Source organism: Neovison vison, chromosome 1 (genome assembly GCF_020171115.1).
Source record: "Neovison vison isolate M4711 chromosome 1, ASM_NN_V1, whole genome shotgun sequence".
Lineage (NCBI taxonomy): Eukaryota > Metazoa > Chordata > Mammalia > Carnivora > Mustelidae > Neogale > Neogale vison.
Window position 1 is genome coordinate 211521826 of NC_058091.1, and position 27477 is coordinate 211549302.

Here is a 27477-nt window from a genome sequence, read left to right on the forward strand (position 1 = left end):
ACCAAGCATTTCCTTTTGGCAAAAAGAGATTCCCAGCTTCCTATAGTTGACTGTAACTATGGGATAAAAGTGTTTGGATTTTTAAAAAGATGCATATAAAAATCTTCTGTGAAAATTAGTTGGAGCTCAGGCCACTCAAGTAGAAGGGTCATTCACTCTACAGTGTGCCCCAGACCAGAGACACCAGGCTCAGAAGTTACATATAATAAGTTCATATAACATGTTTTATTTTACAGACTGTAAGCATTTATTTAACAAAATGGACATTTCTAACACCTAGCACTTGTCTACATTTAAAATTTCAGAGGAAAAAGACCTGTGTTCTACAGTACATATTATTACAAAAGAGTTTGTTATCAACTTAGAACAGTTAAAATGCCTTCTCTAGTGATTAGAAAACATCGTCCTGTAGTGGAGTGAGGTGACCTCTCTTTCAGGGTAAAAGCCTTTGATTCTTGTCAGAAATGTAGGACTAGCACAACCTTCACCTGTTCAGACCTGACCATCCGAGGATGTCTTTTGCCACTACAACAGGCGGAAGACCACTTCTCTGCTTTGATTCCCAAGTCAGGTATAAATCCTTTCAATTTAGGGAAGCACTCAAACATCCAGAAAGCAAAGGGCGGAGGCTGTTTTCTCTGTCCTCTTTACTCACACGCTACCTAGAAAGTCAAGGTTTCCCTGGTGGTTTTGTTCACGTGCTGAGCACTATGCGTGCAGCTATCATTAGTGTGAGTGAGTGGGAGACATTTTGAATAATACATAGCACCCAAGGGCAAGAACCACAGACCCCCAAAATGTGAATGATTGTTCTGGCAAACTCTGAAAGCCCATGATCACTTGTGCCTTGTGGAATCTGGGGGCTCAATCCCCAGGTGCAAAGTACATTTTCCAGGTTTCTCCAGGGCAAAGGCGGGGTGAACGCCCTCATTGAACCTGTGCCTAATGATGAAGAGCAACTGTCCACTTTCAGCATTAATGAAGAGAAGCCTCTGGTTGTTGTAGTCCAGCAGAATGCCCACCCTGGCGGGACGCTCGGTCACATGGACATCGCTCACGATGCCACTGTAGAAGAACGTGTATCTGAAATGAAATAGAGCGAGGAATTAAACACTGGGCCATGGAGAAGAAAATCACTTGGAGATAACCAATCTTTCAGTGATGAATTTCACTTCACCATGATGAGCTGCCATAACATTGTCCCAGATCCTTTAACCAGATCCCTCCTAGATGCTAAAATGCAGAGCTCATCCCAACAGACCAGCATTTTTAATAATTTTGCTCCTTCTACATTAGGAGGCGGTCCCAGAATAACCAGCATATGCCTCCCTTGTGATTTTTCTCAACATTCTAATTCTTTCCCAGCTGCCCACATGTTTTAACTACCGCATTCATGGCGTGTCATTCTTTTGAATAAAACTCCTCTGAGGCTGCCGTGTATTTTAAAAAGTACTGCAGGCTCGCCTTCCATAAAATGTATTAATTTTACAGCTTAAAAATTTATAAGTAACTTACATAAGGGCCTTTATGAAGTTTAAGAAAAAAATTTCATTCTTTTTGCCCAACTTCATCCTTCGTAGAGGCTCCCCCAACCCTGATCCGACTTCCTTTTCATCTTCTCAATGTTCTCTGCAGCCTTGCAGCCAGGGCAGGGGACAGGGGGCGGGGGTGGGGGTTGCCTGTCATTTCTCTCTTCAGTTTAAATAAATTGAACTAAACAAGTATTCATTGGGTGTATCTGTGAGTCCAGCACTTTCTGAGGCCCTCTGGGGAGTATGAAAGACCACAGAGCGCTGTCCTTGCCCTTGGGGAAGCCAAGCCCTCCTGAACAGGGACGAAAACACTGTTGCTCACTTAAACGTGGGCTTAAGCTGAGGCTTCGCCTCAGGGCACAGACTGGAAAAGTGTTCACAAACACATTTCATGGACCTGTGTGGTTGTGGAAGGAAAGGTTTGAGACCAGGCTGGGAAGGGGAAAAGGCTGAACAGAAGAAACTAAATTGCTCTGAGCAGAAAGTAATGCAAGTTTGGTGTTTCCTCCTGCCAATCTGCGAAACAGAGACCCTGAAAGCCAGGAAGGGGAGAAATGAAACACAGAGGAGATGAGGGGAAGGTCTGTGAGGATGGGCAGGTTGAGGGGCGGAGTCTCCGCAGCCCTGGGGCTGGTGGGGCCTTAAGACTCTGGGCAAGTGAGGGCCTCTGATGTGGCTGAAAGAGCCAAGGACCTTTAAGGCCTATGATGTCAGGCTTCAAGGCCCAGAAGCAGGAGTACACATGTGTTTAGGGAATGGCAAGTTGGCAGCTGCCCTGCAGAATAAGAGCTCGTGTGATAGGGTCGCAGTTCGCAGGGATGGAAAGTAAGCAAGTCACTCAGTGACAGAGGAGCTTTTCAGTGCTGTGCTAATGAGAGGCCTGACAGCCCTGGGAGCAGCAGTGTAGGCTGGGCGCTTATGGAAGGCTCTGGGAGCAGGGGGGCTCCTACTCAGTAATATTGGCTCATACTCCAGGTCCAAACTGGATAGGTGGGAAAGAGGGAGAGGGAGATCCAACCAGCAAGGGCAGCAGGAGCAATGACGAGGCTCCAGAACAAGCAAGGCCCTAGGTCATGGAGAGCGTCACGGTCTCGGAGTTCAGAGAAGGTTTGGAGAGGACATGGAGTGACTCTGAGGAGGGGGCCACTAACATTCAAATTAAACTTAAATAAAATTCAGTGCCCCGTGCTTCAGTCCTACTAGCCACATTTCAAGTATTCAATAGCCACTTGTGACACCATTTTTCTATCTTCACAGAATGTCTGATTGCACAACACTGGTCTAGGGGGTTTGGAATGCTCAAAGAAGCCATTTCCCAAGTCCTGCTTAGAAGACTCCTGGTGTTCACAGGCTTAGCTTCTGTCATTCCTTGAACTAATCCCCACCATAGAGGCTGAGGGGGGAGAGACATTTCTCCAAGTCTGGGCTCCACTAGTTCTGCAGGGCCTGGATTCTGTCCCACTCTACATCTGCCTCCATTTCCTAGTCAGCATATCAGTTCCTTCTCCAACCTGCTCTCTGGTCTGAAACCAAGCCTGTCTGTCAGGGGCCAGACTCCCTGCCCAGCATCTCCCTGCCCCTTCCTAGGACTGCCAGAGTCTTTTCAAACAAAGATTATCTAGAAGCCTGACTAGACACCTGTGTGACCCTGGAACTGCTGTCCTGGGGTTCCCAGGCCCAGGTGATCCCACCCCCTGTGAATCTCACTACCGGCCCAGACTGAGTACAGACCCCATTTGGCCCTGGTGTCTACTCCCCTCAGGGCTCCTCATCCCTCTTCCTGGTCACCTTAGTCCTAGACCCTCTCTTTACCATGGCTCCACCTGAGTACGGCATCGCTGTAGATGTTTGTAGATTTTGAAGCAAAAAAGCAAGAGATGTAATGAAAATGATGTTCTAGAAAAATCTGCCAGTTGTGACAAACAGGACAGTGTGGGGTGGGTGCAGACCTCTCCCTGGAGGTACAGGCATGGTGGCTGGGGTAGACCTGGTAGAAGCAGCGAGGAGGCTGTGACTGAGGGGAGAAAGTTTAGGAGTGGACTGGAAGAACTCCTATGGATTCTGTGTCCCCAGACTCTCCATTTCTCCTTTCCAATAGTGACATCTTAAAGCTTGGATTCTGTGCAAACAGAGTTAAGAGTAATCAAGTTTGGTTTAAAATTACAAAGCCAGAAAGGTGAAACACAGAGGTAGGGGTTTGCCACAGGAGATCTCACAATGCCTGAAGCCAGGGGTGTTTTATTTGAAACATGAAGAGAAGGCACTTGAGGCCTGATGTCTCTGTGCTGTGAGCACACAGGTAAGCACACGCTTCCTCCCCAAATCCACAGGGCCCCAAATCCAAGCTTGAAAGACCAAGCTTGTTGAGCCCGTTGACAAGATACAATTCTGTTTTCTAGAGTCCGGGAATTTGTTACTGGAGGCTAGTCTTTGGTTTGGGAGTTTTAAAGGTTCAAGTGTCTAGGGAACTTTTTATGGAATCTCTATCTAGTTCCAGCTCTAAATCTATTCGTTATAAATTCTGGGGTTGAGAGATTTTCAACTCTGGGCAGGGGCTAGGTCCTTTAACATTGCGCAGCAACAAACATCAATTATCATAATTGCTCCAGCTTGATGAAATGTGACTTTGAATAGCTCTGGGAGATAGTGTCCTTATGAACCATGTCAGAAAATCAAATTGTGTCTAGGAGGATGCAGGGAGAAATGTGCAGCCAGAGATATGCAAAATCCAATCTGCAGGCCCTTTTCTGGAAACTTATAAGCACCGAAGGCTTCCTTTTTTAAAGCATTACATTTAGATAAGGCCGCACATTTTTATGATACTTTACCATTTCAAGACTCTTCCCTGTACCTGACTTTATGTGATCCTCACAACACAAAAAGGTAGCAGCCAGGCATCACTGCCCCCTGACAAGATACACAAGGCCTATCGGGCAGGTTCAAAGACTTCACTGAACTTCCAGTGAGTAGCCAGTTGCAGGCTAGTCAAGGACGTGTTTCTAATAATGTGAGCACATTCCGATCATCCAAGCTTGCCTTATCTGAGACTAACACAGACTAGGCTTTCTTCACATTAACCAACTAAACAGTTAACAACATTTTTCTGTAAAGGGGCAGATAATAAATATTTTAGGCTTTGAGGGTCATTTGGTCTCTGCTACAACTAGACTCCACCACTGTAGTGCAAAAGCAGCCACAGACAATACGTGAACAAATGAGATGACTGGATTCCAATAAAATTATTAATAAAATTTTATAAAACAGGCAGAGGTCATATTTGGCCTGTGGGTATAGTTTGCCAATTCCTGATATACACCAGTGAGGGGAAGGTATTGGGGACCCACTGACTGCTTTTCTCCCTCCTGTTGACTCCTTTGTGGAGGGAGCTCTTTTGTATTACCCGTGTCCCTTCCCTCCTCCCTGAGGTGACTTTAGAAGGAAAACCTGGCCATGCATGGCCTGGAATTTCCTTCCTTTCCCCTATCTCTGGAGTATGAGCTTCCTGCTGGAACACCTATCCTTCTTTGTTTCTCCAGGGACCATCTCTGCCCTGCAGGGTGCCGAAGCTCGCCAGGTCTGGGGTCTAGGTGGGCACAAGTCTATTAATAAGGCTCAGTATAAGAATCCTCCTTTCCCAAGTTGCCTGAGTGGCTCAGTCGATGAAGCATCCTTCTCTTGTTTTGGGCTCGGGTCAAGATCTCGGGGTCATGGGACTGATCCCTGCATCAGGCTCCACACTGTTTGGAGTCTGCTCAGGATTCTCTCTCTCCCTCTTCCTCTGTCTCAGCCACTGCTCGAGGGCGTGCACGCATGCCGGCACACAACTGCTGTCTCAAATAAATAAATAAATCTTTAAAAAAAAAAGAAGGAAAGAAAAGAAACCTCCTTTCCCTCAGGTACAAACCATATTCACTAAAATTGGCTTCCTCAGTAATCACAGTGACAGTTCAGTCTTGGTATATTTGATGCCTTTGTTTTCTTTCTCGATTGGCTAAGACCTGGGCAGGAAAGTAGAATTCTAGTTGTTGGGTGCCTCAGAGACTCTGCCTGCGTATCAACTTGTGACCCTCTGACCAACAAGGGAAGGCGGTGCTCCGGCTTACCTCTGTGGCCCAGAACAGTGCATGTACCACGAAGTCTCGCCTTGTCCCAGGGTCCCAGCCTGTACCGCCGAGTGGGAGCAGATGCCAAGTCGGTAAGCTGGGCAGTCTGTGACCGTGGTTTCCCAGTAATGCTGGCCACAAGCAGGCAGCTCCTCACCCAGCACAGACGGGATTCTGTGGATGAAGTAGGTGCACAGGAATCACCAGCTTTTATCTCATAAACACCAACTTTTATTAGGTCACACACAGTTTAGGCAGGGCTCTCTCCTTGGAAACTGCTGGAACTTGACTAAAGACATCTGTTCCTCCTTATACCCCCAACTTTGACTCGACCACCACTGAATGCCACAAACTCTCAACACACATTTGACATACTTCCATTGCCATGTACAACATGCATGTCTAGTCCACTGCATCTCTTGAGGGAGCTAAGAAGCAGGAAATAACCAGAATGATTGTGGGAGAAAAAGAAATGGCACCATCTCCGCTTTCCAGGGGAGTGAGGAAATATGAGGGAGGCAGGTGGGGAGTAACAAGAGAACATAACTTGCAAAGTTTTTCCTAAAACTTGAAGATATTGGGGAGGAGGAGGAGGAGGAGAAGTCTCCAAAATCTTCTTTAACAGCGAGTTCCCATGTTTGCCGACCTTACTGGACACAGAGACTGAAGGAGGGGCAGCAAGACCGCCGGGGAGGCCACAGCAGAGCACAGACTGAGCAGGAGTGATGAGCGCTTGGTAGAAGCTGTGGTCAACAGTCTTGAGAACTGTGGCCTCTTTGGATGCAGGTGCACCTGAGAGTTTGGTGAAAGGTCTCCTTCTGTCTCACCTTAGATATTTTTAGAATAGGAACTGTGAAATGAACCCAAGCATTCTGGACTGCAGATGGGTGACCTTGTTTGCATGAATAGCTCCATTCTGCTTTGAAATGGCTGAGACAGCAAGAAAGCGCCTTTAATCTAACCTGTGTTAATAGTCAGCACCCTCTCCTTTTTAACAGATGAGAAAATGATTATTGCAAAGGAATGTATTTCACTTTCTCATGTCTTTACCCAATAACCTCTGTCCAAGGAGATGGAAACTGACAGCCCCTTGCTCCCTGAGCACAGACTGTTGCCTGATATTTATGAGCTACTTTATGGGTTACTAATCAATAAAAATTCTATGAGATACATTACAGTTGTCATCAGTTATTATCTATGTACTCTTATCAACTTACAGTCTATTTCTTTTCTTTTTGATTTTTTGAAAAATCAGAGGAAGACAGGAAAGGCCAATCGGTTTCTTAAATCATCCCCTTCGCCCCCAGAACTCACTTATTTATCTATTTTTTGGCACCGACCATTTTGAAGGCCCCATGCTAGATTCGGGGGGATTCAAAGACACAGAAGACAGGGCTGGCACTGGAGGAATGTTCAAGACGGAGTGGCTGAGAAATGACTCCACATATGCTCAGACCTTTTCATGAAAAAGATCAAAGGGCACCAAGGCCCAGAGAAGACTTCTAGGAGCAGGTGGCCTCTGTGCTGGGCTACACATAGGTTAGGAGCCACCCGAGAGGAGAACTGTGCAACTCAGCCGAAACGCGGGGGGTGGGGGGGTGCGGCTCGTGGGCAGCCACACTAGAGCACCTCAGCACCCACGGCTGGCTGGGGCTCACATCGGTTACACTTTTCCAAAGCCTCTCACCAACTTTCTCCCCTGTGACCGTTCTGACCCTCAAAGTGAACATGAGAGACTGCTGGCAAAAAGCGCAGATCCATCTCCCCAGGGTGCCCTCACCTTTTAGCTCTTTAATGCTCTTTTTCTGCGAAAGCTATCAGGTGGGAAGGGATAGGAAAGTCTGAAAATCTGAAAGCCTTGTGTGGCCATAACCAGAAACAACAGAATGTCATTCTCCGCTATCCCTTTTCAAATGGCTGGATACAAAACCTGGTTTCCTATTCGAAATAAAAGAAGAATTAGCCTGGGCTGTTTTTTGTTTTTGTTTTTGTTTTTGTTTTTGTTTTTATTTAAACCAGAGATGCTACCTGAAAAGAGTCTATGTTTTAAACAAAACCATCTATGCCTGTGTTTGAATACAAATATTGACACGGGCCCCAGCTTAGGAATGACTGTCTTTTTTTCCCTAGCAGCAAACCAAAACCAAACCCTATGGGTGTGCTCGTGTTGATATTTGACACCATACTCCGAGGCATGTCTGTTAAATTGAGGATATACCCAGGGGAGGCCACAGCAGAGGAACACATGTTGGAAGACTTTCCCGTTGAGAAGCAAGAGGCTTCCTCCTCTTACTTACTCTGTCAACCGTCTCCTCTCGGTGAAGCTGATCACTGTCCCATCTGAGGAAATCTGGAGAGCAGGATGAGCTGTTTCTCTCAACAGAAGAAATCGGGTTCCTGTTGCAGTGAAGAAAAATAAGATCATAACGTTATTACAACAGTAAGTGCTGTCCCTGGGTCATGGCACTGCATTTTAGACCTTACTCTCCCTCTCCCCTGATGCCAAAAGGCCCCACTCAGGGTTTTCAGACCCACTGGCTGCAAATCTCATCCATGCTAAGGCATGCCTGACTGCCAGTGGCAGCTTATCTCTAGCTGGGGCTGTAGGTCTGCCCTCTGCTATGCTGGTTCATTTGGACCAACAACATCTACATCACCCGGAGACTAGCCTACACATGCAGCATCTCTGGCCCCGTCCCAGACTTACTGAACCAGATCTGCCCTTGAACAAGCTCTTCCGGAGATCCACGTGCACATTCCAGTTGCACGTGCGCTGGTGTAAGCTACAGGAGCAGTTCTAACAACAAAAGGTGCAGGCACCATATTGGGACCGGGGGGAATATTTCTGGACAAGGAGCCCTCATGTCTTCTCTCATAGACATCAGGCTGGCCCTGAGTGCTTCACGGACAAGGCATGGGCACAAGGTTTGGCTGGTTAAGCAAATCAATTAATGTACCATCCTCAATCCTCTGCCATTTTTGGGTCGAGGATAAGATAAGAAAATGATCACCTTTCCATTTCTCTCTTCTTTTCACAATAATTGAGAACAGCCAAGCAGTTTTTTTATTGGCATCGTTTGGCTATTTCCTCCAAAATGTCACTGAACAGCTTTATCGCTTCCTTAAGTTATTCATTCTTTTATTCAACAAACATTAATTGGCACAAACCATGGGCTAAGCATCAAAAAGAAACAGAAGAATAATACTAGAAGCTTGTTCATGGAGTCTACAGGGTAATAAAAGAAGAATATCCCCATTCCACTGTTGCCAACATACACTCAAAACATACCCACTAATTATAGCATATTGTAAGCCAAACAAGAGTCCTCTGGGGGGATTAAGAACATGTCAGAGACCATCTCCTGATCAGTTAGATCAGGGACTCCAGGAGTGGGGCCTGGGCATCAGTATTTTTTAAGCACCCTGCCTGATTGCTAATGGGTAGCCAAAGTTAAAAACCTCTTAAATCAGAAAAGGAAACATCTTGGTCTTTGATCCATCTTGGATCCTCATGCCAAAAACCCAGGACTGCCAAGAGGTTGAGGCTTTTGAGGCTTTAAGAAGTGGCCTTCTCGAGCGTCTTCTCTAGGTGGTAGAAGGGAAGGAACAGAAAGGCTTGGAAGCAGTTGTGTACGGGTGAAGGAGAAAGTACCTCTGGTAGAAATGAGAGCGGCTTCACTCTGCTCGCTTGCCCCAAATGCATTGATGGCTCTCACGTAGAAAAAGTAATTGTCATTGGGTTGGAGGTTAACTTTCAGCTGGAGTCCTTTAATTCCAGAGAATGATCTAAACACCAAAGAGAAATAATTTTAAATATTAAGTCACATGCTAAACAACTCCTCATATTTCAATCCTGTCATGAATGAACATTTTTTTTATTAATAAGAAATAACTTATTTTTCCCTTTTGGCAACTACTGAGTTAGCAAGTCAGATTCTCTAATATGGTCATGGTCCACTAAGTCTACTTTGTCAAATCACTTCTACCTTTGTCAACTTTTGTCCAATATATGCCTTCTAGGATGCTCTTTGAAATAAACCAAACCTTTTTTTAAATTCAGAAGACAGGCTAATTTTGTGGCTAATGAGTCTCTCAGAATATATTGTTTTCTTTATCAATTTTTGCCTAAGAAGCTCTTCTGGATTAAGATGATGTTAAACCAATCAGTAATACAAAGGATGCTAATTATCTAATTAGCAGATCAGGAAGAGCAGAAAACTTAAGGTGAGTGATGATTTTGGACATGGCCATCATACCAAAGCCACTAAAGTTAACAGAAACAAAAGATCCCTAAAGAAGACCCTATCTTTTAAGATACGCTTAATCCTAGCAAGAAAAGACAGTTCTAATTGCCAAGTAAAATTTCCGAAGTTGCTATATCTAAATCTCCCATGTATATTAAAATAAAAGTGCTGGTAGTAGTGTCTAATTGGCGGCAGTGTGTCACAGCCAAACCATTTAAACACAAAGACTTGATGCATTTGAACATGGAGCTCCTTGAACTTGCCAGGGGAACTTAAGTAGTCTTGTGCCTCTTTTCTAGTCTCTTTAATCTGCAGGATATCATGGCCTAGAGCATCTGTACAGCTAAGTTACACAATTGCTCATTTTTTCAGCCTCCATTTGGAGAGGCTTTGGATAGAGTTACAAGGTAGGCTCCTTACTAATGAAAGAATTCCTACTCAGATCACTAGTGCCTGGGCCCTGTTCCCCGGAGCTGTGCATTGGATAATGGTCAGTGAGGACAACAGCACAACATCCTTCCTGTTCCTTCTCAGGAGGATAGGGTTTTTCTCAATCCATTTCTTTGCTTGTTTTTCTTCATTCTGCTTTGTTATTAACAGATGTTGCTTTGTTATTAACAGATGTACTACAAAAGCGTCAGAATCAAAGATTTTCTTCAGGTCACTTCTACTTCCGTTGACAATTTGGTTTCTCAATACACTGCCTTAGAGAACACTACCGAGAATCAGAAAAAGGAGAAAAAGCATCATTGATTGAGAAAGCAAACTAATTGAAAGGTTTTTAAAAGCAGAAAAGTCACAGTGCCCGCCCCCACCAAGTCTAAAAGTGAAAAAACACTCAGGGTGTTCCTCAGAAAGAAGTGGGTAGGGGCGGGGAGCAGACAGGGTCTATTTGCGCATGCGCCATTTAATGTCCTGTGTGGAGGAGGCGGCTGGAAACTCCTCAAACGTTATTGGTTGTTATTTCAGAATCTACCACCCGAACCAGGCCCTCCGCAGTACTATGTTTAGCCGCGCCAGAATCATTGAGCCACATGTTCAGTGACAACTAATTATGCTTCAGTTAGTTAATGAAAAACCATGTCCTGTGAGAATGTAATTCCTGACTGATATCTAGAATATTATCCTGGGATGAATGTATTGCTTATCTTATTTGAATTGATGACTGAAGAGAGGGTCTAACTGTACATTCATTATAAGAAGCAGTAAAATTATTGTGTCCAAAAGCATACTTGTGCCTGAACTGAATTTACTTCATTTAGCCATTAAACAAATGTCTATCAATCACTTATCACGTGCTCAGGCCATATAACCCTGAAGCTTGAGGGGGGTGGGGGGAAGAGGCAAGACTAGGTGAGGAAATTTCAGCTCCAGGGAAGGGATATAACATGCTGGCTTTGTTTTGTTAAATACCAAAAGTACTGATTTGGGGGTGAGTATTTGTTTGTCAGTTTTAGAAAGTTTGTCAAGGAAAGAATTCCATATATATAGTCAACTGCATCCTATGTCTTATCACTCGTTGAAAGAATAAAGGTTTACATGGTATTGAAGTCAGAATATGGGATCAGATCCTGCTTTCAGTATGTGAACAGGTCATGCAGACTTGACAGATACACACAATGCCCTCACTGAATCTGGGAAACAAAACACCAGGCAGGAGAACCAAAGTAACATGAAATGTCCAATACTATTATTAACAAGTTGCCATCTTATGCTCTAGCACCAGGAACAAAAGCTCACATACAAATGGTTTATTTCCATGTCTTTCTCTGTCTGACCTCACTTTAACATCATAAAAGTCCTCATACTAGCTCTCCCTACCTTTTAGCCAAATGAAAACTTCAAAATTTTAGAATTTAAAATCTGAAGAGTGGTACCCTTCTACAAAAAATTTTAATTTCAAAACCCAAAATGTCATAACTACAACTCAATCCACATGCCTTATTCAAAGTATAGTTTTCAGTAGGACTGATATTCAAAGAATATCCAAGTTGAGGGAAGTGATGACACCACAGATGGAACCACAGCAGGTTCGTGGTGTTTAGGTAAGAAGGGATGTTAGCCTCATCAGTAATATGACTGATGTGACTGTGTTAGAAGGCTTATGCCAAGAATAAAATTCAAAAGACAGTAAGAAATGTGACTCAAATGGAGTCACTTTGGGTCATAGGTGTGGAATTCTCCCTATAAGTCCACAGTACAGTGGAAAGGAATGGCACTATATGTAGAGTTTCCAGGAACACCAAGGCCAGGAAGCATCTAGTAACTCTGACTCATCAACAATTAGCTGATTGCTGGTGAAGCATAAGCATCCCACAAAGCACAATCCTAGTGCTCTGTGCCCAACAGGCCTTTGAAAGACTCACCCTGCTTGTCTCTCCATTGGTAGAACATAGGACATTTGTTTAACTCCAATGCTATAAAGTAGAGAGAAACTATTTCAAGGAGACCCACTGTCACCTCAGAAATCTGAAATCATAAATGAGACCGTTTCCTTCTTCTGTTGTTTCAAAAGGCTAATGAGTGAAGGCCACCAGAAGGCCATGTCTGCCCAATATTATGAAGGCCTTCATAGCTCGAGACCTTTCATTCTTTTGTTTTTGAAAGGCACAATTGAAAAGTTTGACACAATTCACCATGCACAGTGGGGCAAGAATCATTTCCCATGGGAATTGAAAAGGGTCTTTATGAACTAAAAAACCATCAGGACCTAATGCTTAAGGGGAAAATACTAAAAACATTCCCTTAAGTTGGAGTTAGAGACAAGTGGTTAAAAGAAAAAAAAAAAAAAAGTCATAGGGGTGCCTGGGTGGCTCAGTCAGTTAAGCATCCTGCTCTTGGTTTCAGTTCAGGTCATGGTCTCGCAGTCTTGGGATAGAGCCCCGCCTCAGGCTCTGCAGTTAGTGTGGAGTCTGCTTCAGATTCTTTCTACCTCTTCCTCTGCCCATCCCTACTTGTGCTCTCTCTCACTCTCTCTCTCTCAAATAAATTAATAAAATCTTTAAAAAAAAAAAAGTCGTGCAGGGGCAACCTAATCTACGAAGAATTCTAAATTATAAAGCTATGATAATAAGAACTGCATGGAATTGGGACATAAGTAGATGGGGCAGTAGAACAGATTACACATTCTAAAGGTCAGGAATCGAGCCAAACACAGTGTTTTGAGTGTATAATAATGGAAGTATTCCAAATCAGAAGGGGAAATGATAGGTTTTCTTAGTGGGACAGCTGGATAGCCATACTAAAAAAAAATAAAGTTGGATTACTAATTTCACACTTTCTACTAAAATAAATTTCAGATGATAAAAGATCTAGTTTTTAAAAATGAAATCATTGGCTCATGAAACAAGATGGGATTGGGAAGGAGACAAACAATCTGAGACTCTTAATCTCGTAAAACAAACTGAGGATTCCTGGGGGGAGGGGTGGTATGGAGAGGGTGGGTTATGGACATTGGGGAGGGTATGTGCTCTGGTGAGTGCTGTGAAATGTGTAAGCCTGATGATTCACAGACCTGTACCCCTGTGGCAAATAATACATTATGTGTTAATAAAAATAATTAAAATATGAAATCATTGGATACTACAGAAAACATAAGAGGGAGACAATTTTTAAATATGAGACAAAAATTAAAGACATTTTAAAAAGAGATTGATAAATTCAACTAAATTAGCATTTAAAACTATCCATGGCTCATGCAGCATCACTTATCAGCAGAGGGATGCCAATCAAAACCATCGTGAGATATCACTCATACCTGTTAGAATAGTTAGTATCAAAAAGATAAGAAATAACAAGTGTTGGTGAGAATGTGAAGAAAGGGGAACCCCCTTACACTATTTGTGGGAATGCAAAATGGTGCAATCACTATGGAAAACAGTACGGAATTTCCTTAAAAAGGTGAAAACAGAGCTACCATACCATCCAGCAATTTCATTTCTGGGTATTTATCCAAAGAAAAACAAAAACACTAACTTGAAAAGATATCTGTATCCTCATGTTCACTGCAGCATTGTTTACAATAGCCAAGATATAGAAACAACCTAAGTGTCCATCAATGGATTACAAAAGATGTGACATATATCTCTGCACAGATTTAGACCTAGATACAGATATAGCTCACACTGGAATAGTATTCAGTCATAAAAAGGAATAAGATCTTGCCATTTATGACAACATGGATAGAGTTAGATGGTATAATGTTAAGTGAAATATGTCAAACAGAGAAAGATACCATACAATTTCATTTATATATGGAATCTTAAAAAAAAAATGAGCACACAAAGCAAAACAGAAACAGACTCATAAATACAGAGAACAAACTGATGGTTACCAGGTTGGGGTGGGATGGGAGCTAGGGGAGGGAGATGAAAAGGTACAAACTTCTAATTATAAAATAACTAAGACATGAGGATACAGTGTACACTATAGGGAATGTGGCTAATCGTATGTAATAATTTTGTATGCTTACAGATGATAGCTAGATTTATTGTGATCACTTCATAAGGTGAACATTTATTCAACATAAATGTTGAATCACTGTATTATATACCTGAACTTAATATAATATTGTATGTCAACTACACATCAATAAAAAATATCCATGGCAAAAAATTTTCAAAACAAATTTGCAACTCATGTTGTAGATGAGAGCTAATGTTCTTTAAAAAACAAAGAGCTTCTACAAATCAATAAGTAAAAACCCTACAGCCCAACAGGAAAAAAGTGGGTATAGGAAATGAGCAGTTCACAGAAAAGAAAGTACAGGGTTCTGAAACATGAAATGATGTTCAACCTAATAACAGGAATACACACTGAAATTATAATAAGATTCCACCTTCTACCTATCAAGTGCAAAGATCAAAAGTTTTATCATACCCTGTGTAGGTAGGGAAGCACCCTTGTAAGCTGCTAGCCTATATGTAACAACTATAGCCTCTATAGAAACAGTTTGGTAATAGCTATCAAAATCCAAAATGTACATACTTTAATACATTTATTTCTAGGACTTTTTTTTAAAAGATCTTATTTATTTATTTGACAGATAGAGATCACAAGTAGGCAGAGAGAGAAAGAGGAAGGAAGCAGGCTCCCTGCTGAGTCGAGAGCCTGGTATGGGGCTTGATCCCAGCACCCTGGGATCATGACCTGAGCCAAAGGTGGAGGCTTTACCCTACTGAGCCACCCAGGCACCCCTATTTCTAGGACTTTATCTTACATATATCCTGGTACATGTGTGAAATGATATACAAGGGTTTTTTTTTTTTTTTTTTCTGAGGCATTGTTTGTGACAGCAAGAAAATGGAAACAACTTAAGTACCTTCCAATAGGTCAAATAAATCAAATTATATTCTTAAAACAGAATATAATAGAATTGTTTTTAAAATGGAGGCCATTCTATATGCACTGGTATAGGATTCTCACCAAGAAATATTTTTAAACAAGAAAAGCAAGGTGGCAGAAATATCTATAGAATGTTATCATTTGTTGAAAAAAATACAGATGTTTGTATAAGCACAGACTACCTGGAAGGATAAATATGAATCAGGTAAGAGTAATCAGGGGTGCCTGGGTGGCTCAGTGGGTTGAAGCCTCTGCCTTTAGCTTGGGTCATGATCTCACAGTCCTGGGATTGAGCCCCACATCAGGCTCTCTGCTCGGTGGGGAGCCTGCTTTCCTTCCTCTCTCTCTCTGCCTGCCTCTCTGCCTACTTGTGATCTCTGTCAAATAAACAAAATCTTAAAAAAAAAAAAAAAAAAGAGTAATTGCCTCTAGGGAGAAAAGCTGTGTAGGTGACAGATAAATAGAAAGGAGACTTCACTTCCACTGTATCCCTTTTGTATCTCTGAATTTTTACTATATGTACATATTACCCAAAATCAATTAAATAACTTACTTTTAGAACTGTATTACAAGCTCAGGAGTTGGCTGGATGTGTTTGCGGAACACACATTAATTTGAATTTTGTAGAGTGGCTTCTCTCCTAACTTGGTAATTCGATAATTTGTATGGAATGAAAACAAGGAGTGCACATGAGCTTCAGGTCATTTGAGGGGCTGGTAACCCTGAGGAGTGACAGCCTCCGCACCGCCATGTCTAACACCTAGATTTAAGCATGTTTTCTCCCCAGAGGAGGCAGGGTGGGGGGGGCGGTGTGTGTACAAACAATATGGAGGAATCCAGTGCCATTACTGCTGGAAGCAGCCTACGGATGGTGCTGTCACTGCAATGCACAACAGATGGTTCAATAGGAATTGTTTGTTAAAAAACACAGTGGTTCTTGCTAGCATTCCTATTGGCCTCACCCACATTGAGTCAGGCAGTCAACACCGTTTAATGTGAACTGTGAACAGAGTACACTGCTGGACCAGTAAAATAGCATTTCCCAAACCCATGTGGACACATGAGACCTTCAAATCGGAACCTCTTAAGGGGTCCTGAGAATCTAAGCTTAGAGGAGCAGCCCAGGTGATTTTTATGATCAGCTGGGTTTGGGAAACTTACTCATGATAGAGTGGGGTGAGGAGAGGGGGGAGGGGGAATAGGAAAAAGAAGGAAGATCTCTCAGAACATAAGCAACACTAAATGCAAAAACTAACTCTTGCCGTGGGAAGCCATTTTAAAAAGGCTTAACTACCTGTAAACATGGAACTTTTTAAGATGAAACATTATGGTTAAATCAGGGTTAAGAAAAAGAATATTCTTTATATACTGATTTTTGTTCTTAAAACTATGTAAATAATTTTTGAACAGGACTATATTTCTTCTGGTAAATGAGGATATTATAAGATTCAGGGTTAACTAAACATCACTATTAGTTCATAATAGGATAGAAACACAAGGGTGAATGCTGCCAACCATGGGACTTAGACTTTCCTGTAATTAGATTTCTCTCAAAATCCAAGGGAGCCAAAGGATTCCAGCAGAATGATCCTGGATTTTTGTTTTCTCTGTAGTTCCCCTCCAGAGCCTGAATGGTACCATTTCTATTTCAGGCAGAGAATCCCAGGAGCCTAGTAACATCCATTCCTCTGGATTCTCAAAGCTCCCCTTTACCATTCCAAGGCCACATATGTGGACAACTACTTGAGATCCCCATAGAACTGCCTGCCCGGAATGGTGATTTAACTTCATGCTTTCAGATCCAGTTTATAAATGATTACATCAGGAATGTTTTTGCATCTTTTGTAAAACTGCTCTTAAAAGACAATCACTATTATCTTGTTCAATAGCCCTTATATAAAGATCTACATGAAAAATTCATCTTAGAGCTGAATGTCAAGAAATATAATTGTCTCCTAGTGAAATGTTATGCTTCCTTTTTATAAAAAGATGAGTTATGTAATCTCTTTCTTTCTCCCTCTTGCTGTCTCCCCCTCTCTCCTGTTTTCACCTTAGCTACCAGGAAGTTCAGATTTAAATTTTCTGTTCCATTGAGCTACGGTTTTTAACCTGTACTTTCCGATACAGTCTCCTCTCCCCTGAATGATCTCTTGTTCTCCAGGATTGTTTCTAGTGGTTCTATTATGTCTGGGTCTTTTAATGTGAACAACTTGAATACTGGTGGAAATTAACAGAACATAAGCTAGAAGTGAAGGAACAGCCTGGGTTTTCATTGACTGAAGTTTTACTATACAACCAGAAGGTGTATAGGATTCTAAATGATTACAGTTAAGTCAGATGCATTTGGGAAGAAAGATTTCATTTAGAAAAAGCTGAATGTCAAGAATACTGGGTTGGGGGGTTGGAAATCATCCTACAGCTCACTCTCCCAAGGGTTCCCTGCTGAGGGTTATCACCTGGGTCAGGAAAACAATACCACAAAAAGACTGGCTATTAGTCCTTAAATACTTATGAATTTGGACCCATTCATGTCAGTGATCTCCTGTCACCCCGAGAAGCAAGCATGGGGCAGGAATAACTGCCTCCTCCGTCCACAGGTTGTGAAGGTCAAATCATTTGCTGCCAATCTATGGTCATCACCAATCCAGCTGAAAACTTAGTACGATGTTTTTTTTAAAAAGAAAGAAATGCTGGGATTCTTCATCTCCTGCTCAGGTAACTAAGTTCATTAGAAAACTCGCCCTTATTTGTCCTTATTACACAGACAGAGCAGCAGGTGTCCCCAGCTGGAAAACCCAACTGTGACAGACATTTCTGTTCCTGCCCCACCACGTGTGGCTCTGAAAGCCAGAAGCAGGAAGAATGTGAGCTTACAGGCCCAGCACCCAGAGCCCAGCCAACCCTCGTGATGCTTCCGGGGAAGGGGACCCAGAGAAGGTCTCCACACCCCTATAGCCTCAGCCAGGGAAGGGAGCAGGAAGTTCACTACCGACTACTTTTGTGGTGTATTGAGTCTCACAGATTTGTCATTCAGTACACAGCTTCTCTCTGCACAGCCCACACAGCTAATCCCTGTACTATATTTCTCTCAGTTTTCCCTCCTCCACCCACAGTTCTGCTGACTTCTCTCCACACAGGAGAGACAGAACAGCTGAGGAAACAGCCGAGCGGTGGAAAATTTTTGAAAGTGTTTTGAGCCCACCCAACCTGAGGAGAGCATTCAAAGAAAAACAGGAAAGGGTGAGTAGGAGCTCCCTCAGCCCCCACACACAAGCCAGGGATTGTCACTCCCGCCCACCCCCAATCCCAACAGGGGCCGACTGCTGGGACCCAGCCACAGTGCCCACACACAAAAATATGCAAATGTGTATTTTGTGAGGATTATGGAATGGAAGCAATTGCTTGGTTATTTCAGATACCACGTCATGGAATTCGGGGCTCAGTAGGCTCATTCCATATAAACACTCACCGTAAGAGTTCAACTAGCATCTTTGATCTTAAATCAGAATATTTAGAGGCCATCGTACAGGGAGAACAAATGCAGGTCTAAGAATGAATGTGTTTCTGTTCTGGCAGCCAAAATCCGATTCCCCAGTCTAAAGGGTAATTGATGCCGTGTGTGTGTGTGTGTGTGTGTGTGTGTGTGTGTATCTGTTCCTATTACTCATCCCTTTCTCTGTTCTTTTCATTTCCTTTCAACTTCTCTTCCTACTCCAGACCAGAGCCCATAAGGCTGTCTGTCTTTTCAGGGATTGGGGGTGAGAGATATGAACTCAGTTAGTCCTCAGCTCTCCTAAATCAATTAGGCCAGAGATTCCAACCAGTCAGATGACGTGAGAGTGGCAAAGCCAAAAGAAGTTTGTCTATGCCCCTGATTCACCCTCTCATTCATTCATTAAACAGACCTTTATTGAATATCCACACAGATAAGGTCCCCGTCCTCACCCAGCCAACCTAGCTCCATCAAAATAAGTAATCTTGGATCTCCCCTTACTCCCCAGCAGTGACTCTGGATCAATTTTTTAATCTGGTTTAGCATAGGGTTTTTGGATAGAACTCAGAACCAATGATATTAACCCATTTAGGTAACACATATTTATTGAGTAGCTACAATATACCAGATACTGTCAGACACGGAGGCTGCAAATTTTCATAATGATCCCTTCATAGAGCCAACAAGTGAGTGGGATCAGACAACTCTTGGCTTGCTGTTCTTTCCAGGACACAAAATAACTCTAATTATGCACTGCTGTGCAAAAAAATCGAGGTGAAGAATGTGGTTCTAATAGACTCCAACAGTAGGGATTGTTCGCATTTGTTGACTAGAGGTGATAAAATTCTAAATTTCTTTATCAATTCTACTATCTGACTAGCTGCGTAGAGTTGTTATGCTAGAGATAGAGCAATACGGATGATAGTTAATAATTTATAGAGTTCTGAACCCTCTGATCCCATAAGGAATGCTTTCAAGTTGATTTTAAGAGCCAGATAGTTGAAAGACTAAGGCACGTGGCCACTCCCCAAGACTTTTCCTTCCTTCTGGAAGTCTTAAATTGGAGAACCAAAAGACATACAAATGAGTTTTGCAGCTCTGGGCCTCTGAGATTAAGGATGAATTATTCCAGTCCCTTGATGCTAACCTGGGGTATAAGACATTGAGCCTTTTGTATTGATGGGGGATGGCTCTAATACAGTACCTCAGCAACAGACTTAGCAAAGGAACAGGGCAGCAATTTGTGGCCAACAAATTCATGCTTGCTTCAAGAAATTAATTTTTCTGTCAGATTCAGCAGGGCTCCAGAGGCTGGAGAGTCATCCCTGGGTTGTGGATTAGACATACCATTCCACCTCCTGGCACTGAGGAGTCTTTTAGCACCTAACTGGAAAACAGCTCCATCTCCAACACAGTTCCGAACTGTCAACAAGGCCCTGCAAGTGGAATTTCCCTTCACCTTAAACTTGCTGCACTACATCCATTCAGCAACAAAGGGTCCTTGTATTGTTCTTTAACTTCTAGGAGCTTCTGCTTATCCAACCTCTCAGATGCTCTCCTTTAACTGGAAAAATTAAAATGAATCCACAGGCAAAGTCTCAGATAAAATAAACTAATGACAAGCCTTATGTTCTAATTAGCTCAACTTTTGTCTTAATAAAATTAGCGGGTGGCCATTTTTTTCCCTACAAATGGAACTGTCATTGGTTTCTTTGGCTTCGATAGAAGGATTTGTTTGGAATGTATTATCAGTGTTGATACAAAATGAACATTATGTTTTTTGTTTTATTTTGAGGGTCCCGAGGTGATCAGGAAAAGGAAAATCACTGATCAAAGAAGATTTAAATAATGGTACTGCATTCACTCTTTAAATCTATGATTTCCCTGTGACAAAAGAAACTTCGGATTCATAATAACTCAACGTTGTCAGGCTGTTGATGTATGCTAACTGCACGTACTAACTCAGTCTATGTACTAACTCAAGGTTTAGGACTCATGGAGAGAATAAGACAGATCTGAGTTTGAATCCTGACTTCAAATGCACATTCCATCACTTAATACTTTTGCCAATTTATTGAACCTCCTTGAATCTCACCTAATGGAGATCATCACCTCACCTCCCTCTTAGGATTGGTGAGAGGGCTGGATGAGATTTTGCCCAGTTCCTGAAACGCTGAAGACCCTCCGTGAAGGACATTTCCCCCTCCATCTCCCCCTTTCCCTTCTCCCTGTAGCCATGTTTATGAGGTAACATCATAGTTCCTTTAGTGAGATGGCCACTGGATTTCAGGGTTTCTAGATCTCTGCTGATTTAAGAATCCAACCGTGCTGATATTATTTATGCAAATGCCAGCTGGGGACGATACCATGACAAGGATGAATCATTTCAGAGCACTCCTTAACAGTCTGTTTTTGCCTCAGAAAGAACTGGGTTTTCCTCACTGCTGGTGGAGAGCAAAGGGAGAGATTCCAGGGACTTGGGCAGGGTTCTCAGGACACCAAGAGCTTTGGGGAGAAGGCCCAGGACTCCACTTTGTGACGTTAAAGAGGAATTAGCAGCCTGGACTTTGAACTCTGACAAAATGGGGTTTGAATCCTGATTGTTACTCACTAGCTGAGTACCCTCTCAAAGTGTCTGCTTTCTCTCAGACTTCCTATAAGAATTAAAAAAGGCAATGGGCATAAAGCATTGAAGACAGTGACTGGCACATAGTAAATGCTTAATGAAAGTCAGTTATAATCTCTTCTGTCTCTATCTCCCTCTCTCCCTCTGTCCCTCCTTTCCTCCTCCTTCTCTCTCCTTTTCTCCCAACCCATCCTGGTCAGAGCTTACCTCTCCTCTGCTAATTACTGAAGCCTGTCATCCAGCATTTGGCACATTAACAGAGGTGTTGGTTTTTTGTACATTTACTACATTCTCACTTCTGCTGAAATGCCTACATCCCACCCATACGCTCGACATTAATTCATCTTTGATCATTATTTTATGAAGCCTGTCTTCACATACTTGAAAGAAGCTATAATTATTGCTCAGTCATATGAAACCTCACATAACTAAATAAATAAATAGTTGTTGACTGATCATGTAGATAATCAAGGGCTTAAATAATACACTTTATTAAAAAGCTGTCTAATTTCATACCATTATTTCTAAGTTTTATCTCCTACCAAAATAGTTTTTTTCAGTAAACTTCATTAAAAAAAAAAAAAAACTAAAAATGCCACTATTAAAACATGAGCATTATAGGGGTGCCTGGGTGGCTCAGTGGGTTAAAGCCTATGCCTTCAGCTCAGGTCATGGTCTCAGGGTCCTGGGATGGAGCCCCACATCGGGCTCTCTGCTCAGCTGGAAGCCTGCTTCCCTTCCTCTCTCTTTCTGCCTGCCTCTCTGCCTACTTGTGATCTCTGTCTGTCAAATAAATAAATAAAATCTTTTAAAAAAAATGAACATTATTAATAATGATCTGAATATGCACCCTGGAAGATGAAGTTGCTCTTTTGCTATGGATTATAGGCCAAGAAATCACCATCTCAGTAAATAAATTAACATTTACCAAATGCCCCCAGGATGCACAGCCCTTGACTGATAAAATTTAAAGCTTTATAAGTTTAGTGAAAGTGCTTCCCATTTCGTTTTTCCTGGCAAAATCTCTTTAGAACCTTCATGCTCTTAGAGAGGCAGGTATGTCTCTATAACAATATTTATATAATTAGCTCCTTCATATTACCAATACATCAAGGAGACACAGATTTACATTATATACAAGCTCACTATTAGTTTCCTGAGTTAGATGTATCTATTCTGATATAACTACTAAAAAGTGCATGAAATATGCATAAATCCTGTCTAACGACTCAAGTTAAATATACCTCAAAGAATGTTCCATCTTATTAAAATTTGCATACATTTTTCTTACAAGGGAGTCATTATTCTGCATTGTAGCATGTGTTTTATTACAAACTTGGAGTTCATTGATGAATAGTGATGGAGTTGCAAATCAAGTCAATAGCTTAATTAGCTTAGCAAGATTTTAGGACGCTTTTCTCCCTCCGTGAGCCGAAGCTCAGAGTCAGGTTAGGAGCTTCAGCTGAGTTCCAGGCACCCTGGGCTCTCCCCATGGAGAGGTGTGGTGTCCTGAGGAGAAGATCCTTACCTGAGTCCCTCACCCTCTGGAGAGTGCTGTCTACAATACTCCAGAGTATAGGTCTCAGTGGCCTCTGGGTTGGCAGGCCACCATCGGATGGTGGCCATGTTCCAACACACCGTACAGTCCTCGGCACGGATTACAGGGGTGGAGGGTGCTGCAAGAGAGGGAACCAAATCAATTATGGAACAATCAACATCAGCTTCGCTTCCCTGGTACCCCTGGGTAGAGTGCTTGGGCATGATTTTATTTTAATTTTTGATTAAAAAGTACATTCTTGGTTAAAAGCCCAAAAGATATGAAAATTTATGTAATGAAAAGTCTCCCTCCCACCTCTACCTTCCAAATTGCAGTTTTCACCCATCCTCAGAGAGCCTCTAATATTAGCTTCCCATAAATCCCACCAGTTTCTTTATATATATACAAGCAAATAAAAAAGAAGATTCTTGTCTACCTCCCTTCACAGAAAAGCTAGCCATGATCTTGTCTTCCATTGGTACTCAATAAATACTTGCTTCAGACGTCAAGAAGAAAGGATAAAATGGTGGGAGTGTCATTTCTTCCTCTGAGGTAGTTACAGTGATCATCAAGGCAAGGCAAACTTTGCTTATGCCGCACCTACTTCAGCCCCCCTGTGAAACAGCCCCATCGTGGGAATGCATTCCCAGTTGAATATCATTGCTGAAAACTCTTTTGGGGCTCCTAACACCCTTATGATGAAGCCCAAGCTTCTTATCTTGACAAACATGGCCCCCAAACACTAGTCTTTCTTTTTTTTTTTTTTTTTTTAAAGATTTTATTTATTTATTTGACAGAGAGAAATCACAAGTAGACGGAGAGGCAGGCAGAGAGAGAGAGAGAAGGAAGCAGGCTCCCTGCTGAGCAGAGAGCCCGATGTGGGGCTCGATCCCAGGACCCTGAGATCATGACCCGAGCCGAAGGCAGCGGCTCAACCCACTGAGCCACCCAGGCGCCCCACTAGCCTTTCTTACCTCATGTCTTTCCTCTCCTTGTTTTTAAGTCAAAGAAATAATACCAAACTTCTTGTAGTGCCCTGTACCCTCTATACTGTTTCTTACCTTAATATCTCTGCTTACATATCTTCTTCAAAAGGCATACACTCTTTTAACCATTAATCCTTTAAAGGATCCTTGATCCTTTAAGGGATTCTATTCAGGCTTCAACACTAAGGAGCCATTCCAGATCCTGCCCCTGCCTCAGGTATCCCTATGGAGTGTTCTCATAACAACTTATAAATAACTAGATCATGGTCCTTACCACAATTTTTTAATGATCTTCTGTTTTTTTTTCCTCCCACTTGACTGCAATCTTCTAGAATGTAGGAACCCAGTTTTATTCATCACTGTATACTCAGCACTGTACAACATCCAGCATACAATAGGTGCTTAATAAATGCTTATTAGATCTTAGTAGTGTGTGAAGAATTGAATATTGCCTCCCAACAACCCCTTAACATATCTTTACCTGTTCTAAAAATTGCCCTTTCGCTGGGCAGGCTACATCCAGTGAAGTTCACGGCCATGACCCACACTTGATAACATCGGTCGGGTTCCAGATCTTCAAAGATGCAGTAGCTTTCTTTCACTGTCAACCTATATTCTTCTACCAAGTCTAGGATAAAACACAATTAGAAAGTCTTGGGTGTCTTCCAAAGTAAATTGAAAATTACAGCTATTGAAAGAAGAGCTCAGTTCTTTTCAGTGGAAAATTCAAACTGATAAACTTCAGATAACTTTTGTGATAGCTCTCACTTTAGAATTCATAAGAAAGCAACAGCATGGTAAAAAGAGATATTTAGAGTGATGTATTATTACTTGTGAACTCTTACCAGAAAATAATAGTGTATTAGTAACATTCTAAGCTTCATCTGCCACAATTAAAATAACTTATTTCAATAGTAAACACTAAAATTGCATAGTTTATGTTAGTTTAAATCTCTATAGTACATTCTGAAACATTCTTAAGAAGCAATACCAATATTTCAGGAGAGTATGTAATAAAATATGGACAACTCCATTTTTTTCTAAATTTATGATGTTATAAAACACCTTTCCAAATTAGTAAACAATTTTAGTGCTCAGTATGATTTTCAAAGTTTCAAATCCTGGTTCCTTCTCACAAATTCCAGAATCTTTTCAACTAGAGTTCCATGATTTACAGAAATACTTGAATAACTTTGATAAGTCATAAACTATTCTAAAAAGTAACTTGTTTGATCAAGACATTTCCTAAAATTTCTTACATTATTTTATCTTCACTATTTTAGGGGCCTTCCTACTTGACACCAGTATGAACACCTGCCCTTTGGGACCAATCTGATCATTCATACTGAAACTTTTTCTCCTTTACAAAGAATTATTTTCTTTTTAAAATTAGCCTTCAATAATTTTGGTTTTCTTCCCTTATCTCTCTTGAAAGTCACATCCTCAAAACTCTTCCAGTTAAGAAGCCCAGATCATTTTCTTTTAAAGGAAATTTAGGAGCACTTCAACTCGGTTTCTTTAATTGCAACTTTCCAGCCCACTGAGCTATACTTTCTGGATAGAAAGTTTGGTTTAGAGAATCTCATAAGGACTTGTACACTGAAAAACATTTCCCCCAAATCCTAGAAACTATGGTTGCAGTCTTCAGCAGAGTCCTGCTGCCTCAGTACTTCTTTGAACGACGCACATGACCTATGTTGGGGGAGACCCCACACACAGCAAGATGTCAAGGAGTAGAATGAATGAGACCTAGGACAAATAAGTGTTTGGGGACTAGGAGTGGGGAGGAGCTGATGCACTTAAAAAAAAAAAAAAAGCACTCCAGGCAATAAGTTGGTGTTAAGAGGAGTCTTGGAGAGCCACAAAGCTCCAGGACATGACAGCTGGATATGGAGGAGGAAGAAGTGTGCTATCACAAAACAAACACAGAAACAAGCAAACCAAAACATAAGCTTTGGAGTCTCAAAGGTTCATGCTTGAATCCTACGACCCCTGTCACGTAGAAGTTGTGTGGCCTTGGGCAAACTGCTTAACCTCCCATCAGTTTTCTTATTTGCAAATGGGGATAATGACACTCACCTTGCTCTGCTCTGACAGATACATGGTCATATTGCCAGGAATATAAGCAGTCCTTAATAGGCAAACTTAGCCAACTTTATGCCTATGGTTGCTTTTTTTCTTTTTCTTTTTCTTTTTTTAACTTTTTCCTTATTTAAGTGTCACCTGACATCTCAAAAGACTTAAATCTTGGTAGCAGCGAACTATATTATAATCTGTTCCTCATGACAAGTTGGGCTCCTGAGTTTCATAATGGCATGTCCATCCTGTCACATGCTCATCGGCGTTCCAAAACATGTGGGTCTGTCTTCAACAAGCAATAGAAAATGCCAGCGTGCCAGCTCTGATTCATCAAGAAGTACAAACTCAAAGTGTTTGGCTTCTAGGTCTTATTAGAAGTCCTACTGAACAGAGAGGTATTTACAGAAGCTCAACTACATATGTGTCATATCTTCACCCTGCTAATCACTTCCACTTCTATCTGCATACTAACTGGAGATGCAAGACAACTCACAGCCCATGCCTTGAGATCTGTGAACCCTAAACAAACCTTTATGGTTTGTGTGCAGCTTTTATCAAGGTGGATCTGAGAAGCCTGAAACCATGACATCAATACTGCATTTGCGTTAAAATTATTTTGGACGTAATAATCTTTTATTGTAGCTCATTCCTCTGTATCCAACTCATTTCTGTCCTGTATACAGCTCATTTCTCCTCTGCAAATTGATACATATTATACTTTCTTTTAAACTCAAGTACTGATTGATACTTGTTCTCCCTGAAGGGCTGGTATGTTACCACCTTTCTGAAAATGAGACTCTCTTAGTCGCTCCTGCTATCCTGAGAGCTCAAAGCCAAATCTGAAACTTAATTACAATATCCATGTTGACCTTTATGGTGTTTCTGCATTTTCTTTTCCTTAATTCGGATTTCCAGTTTTTGTTTAGCTGTTTTATGTTTGCTTATATGGTCGTTGGTTTCTTGTTGTGGTTTGTATATGTGGCTGTTAAGTGCTTTGTGGAATGAGTTGCAATAGAGGTACCTTTAAATCCTTCCTATTAAGATGCAGAAATGGACACCTGTATCTGTATCTGTGTTAGCAATCCTACCGTTTACTTCTTGGTCATCCTGGGGCTCCTCCATGCAGTACACCTGGAATGAGTCAATGACATCTTCCTTGTTCATGCTCCAATAAACTGCAATTGTGGTGCTGGTGGCAGAATTGGGTTCCTGAGGTTCTAATCTAGGAGGCTGGGGAACTGGAATAAAAGCAAGATTTATTACCACCAATGCTGTTTTTACTCATTTATTCATTTTCATTTTGCAGAAGTCACTTATGTATGTTGAGAAAACATCAAACAATACAGAAATACATGGAGTAAAAATGGAAGGGCTCCCTTGTTCTCAACAACACCCACCCAAGCATATTCTCTGGATGCAACCACTGTGACATTAGAGTGTGTTTTTGATGCATTTGTATAGGCATGCTTATTGACACCGAGAAATAAACATAGACCCCCAAACTGTGATCACTTGGTAATACGCTTCTGTAGTC

General features: G+C 41.8%; 1 protein-coding gene across 3 annotated transcripts in view; it reads right to left on the minus strand.

Moving 5' to 3' along the window:
- Nucleotides 1-250: 250 nt before the first annotated feature.
- CMYA5 (cardiomyopathy associated 5) overlaps nucleotides 251-27477 on the minus strand; it is a 90262-nt gene continuing 63035 nt past the window's right edge. Inside the window, exons 7-13 of one of the 3 annotated variants that reach the window (XM_044266372.1) lie at nucleotides 27032-27181; nucleotides 24346-24492; nucleotides 22870-23017; nucleotides 9288-9421; nucleotides 7933-8032; nucleotides 5636-5809; nucleotides 251-1083 (exon numbers count right to left, since the gene is read on the minus strand). In XM_044266372.1, the coding sequence (XP_044122307.1) occupies nucleotides 837-1083; nucleotides 5636-5809; nucleotides 7933-8032; nucleotides 9288-9421; nucleotides 22870-23017; nucleotides 24346-24492; nucleotides 27032-27181 (1100 nt within the window). In that variant the 3' untranslated portion in view covers nucleotides 251-836. Of the gene's footprint in view, nucleotides 1084-5635; nucleotides 5810-7932; nucleotides 8033-9287; nucleotides 9422-22869; nucleotides 23018-24345; nucleotides 24493-27031; nucleotides 27182-27477 lie in introns of those variants that run through there. The other 2 variants (XM_044266354.1, XR_006386571.1) reach the window with 2 other exon arrangements.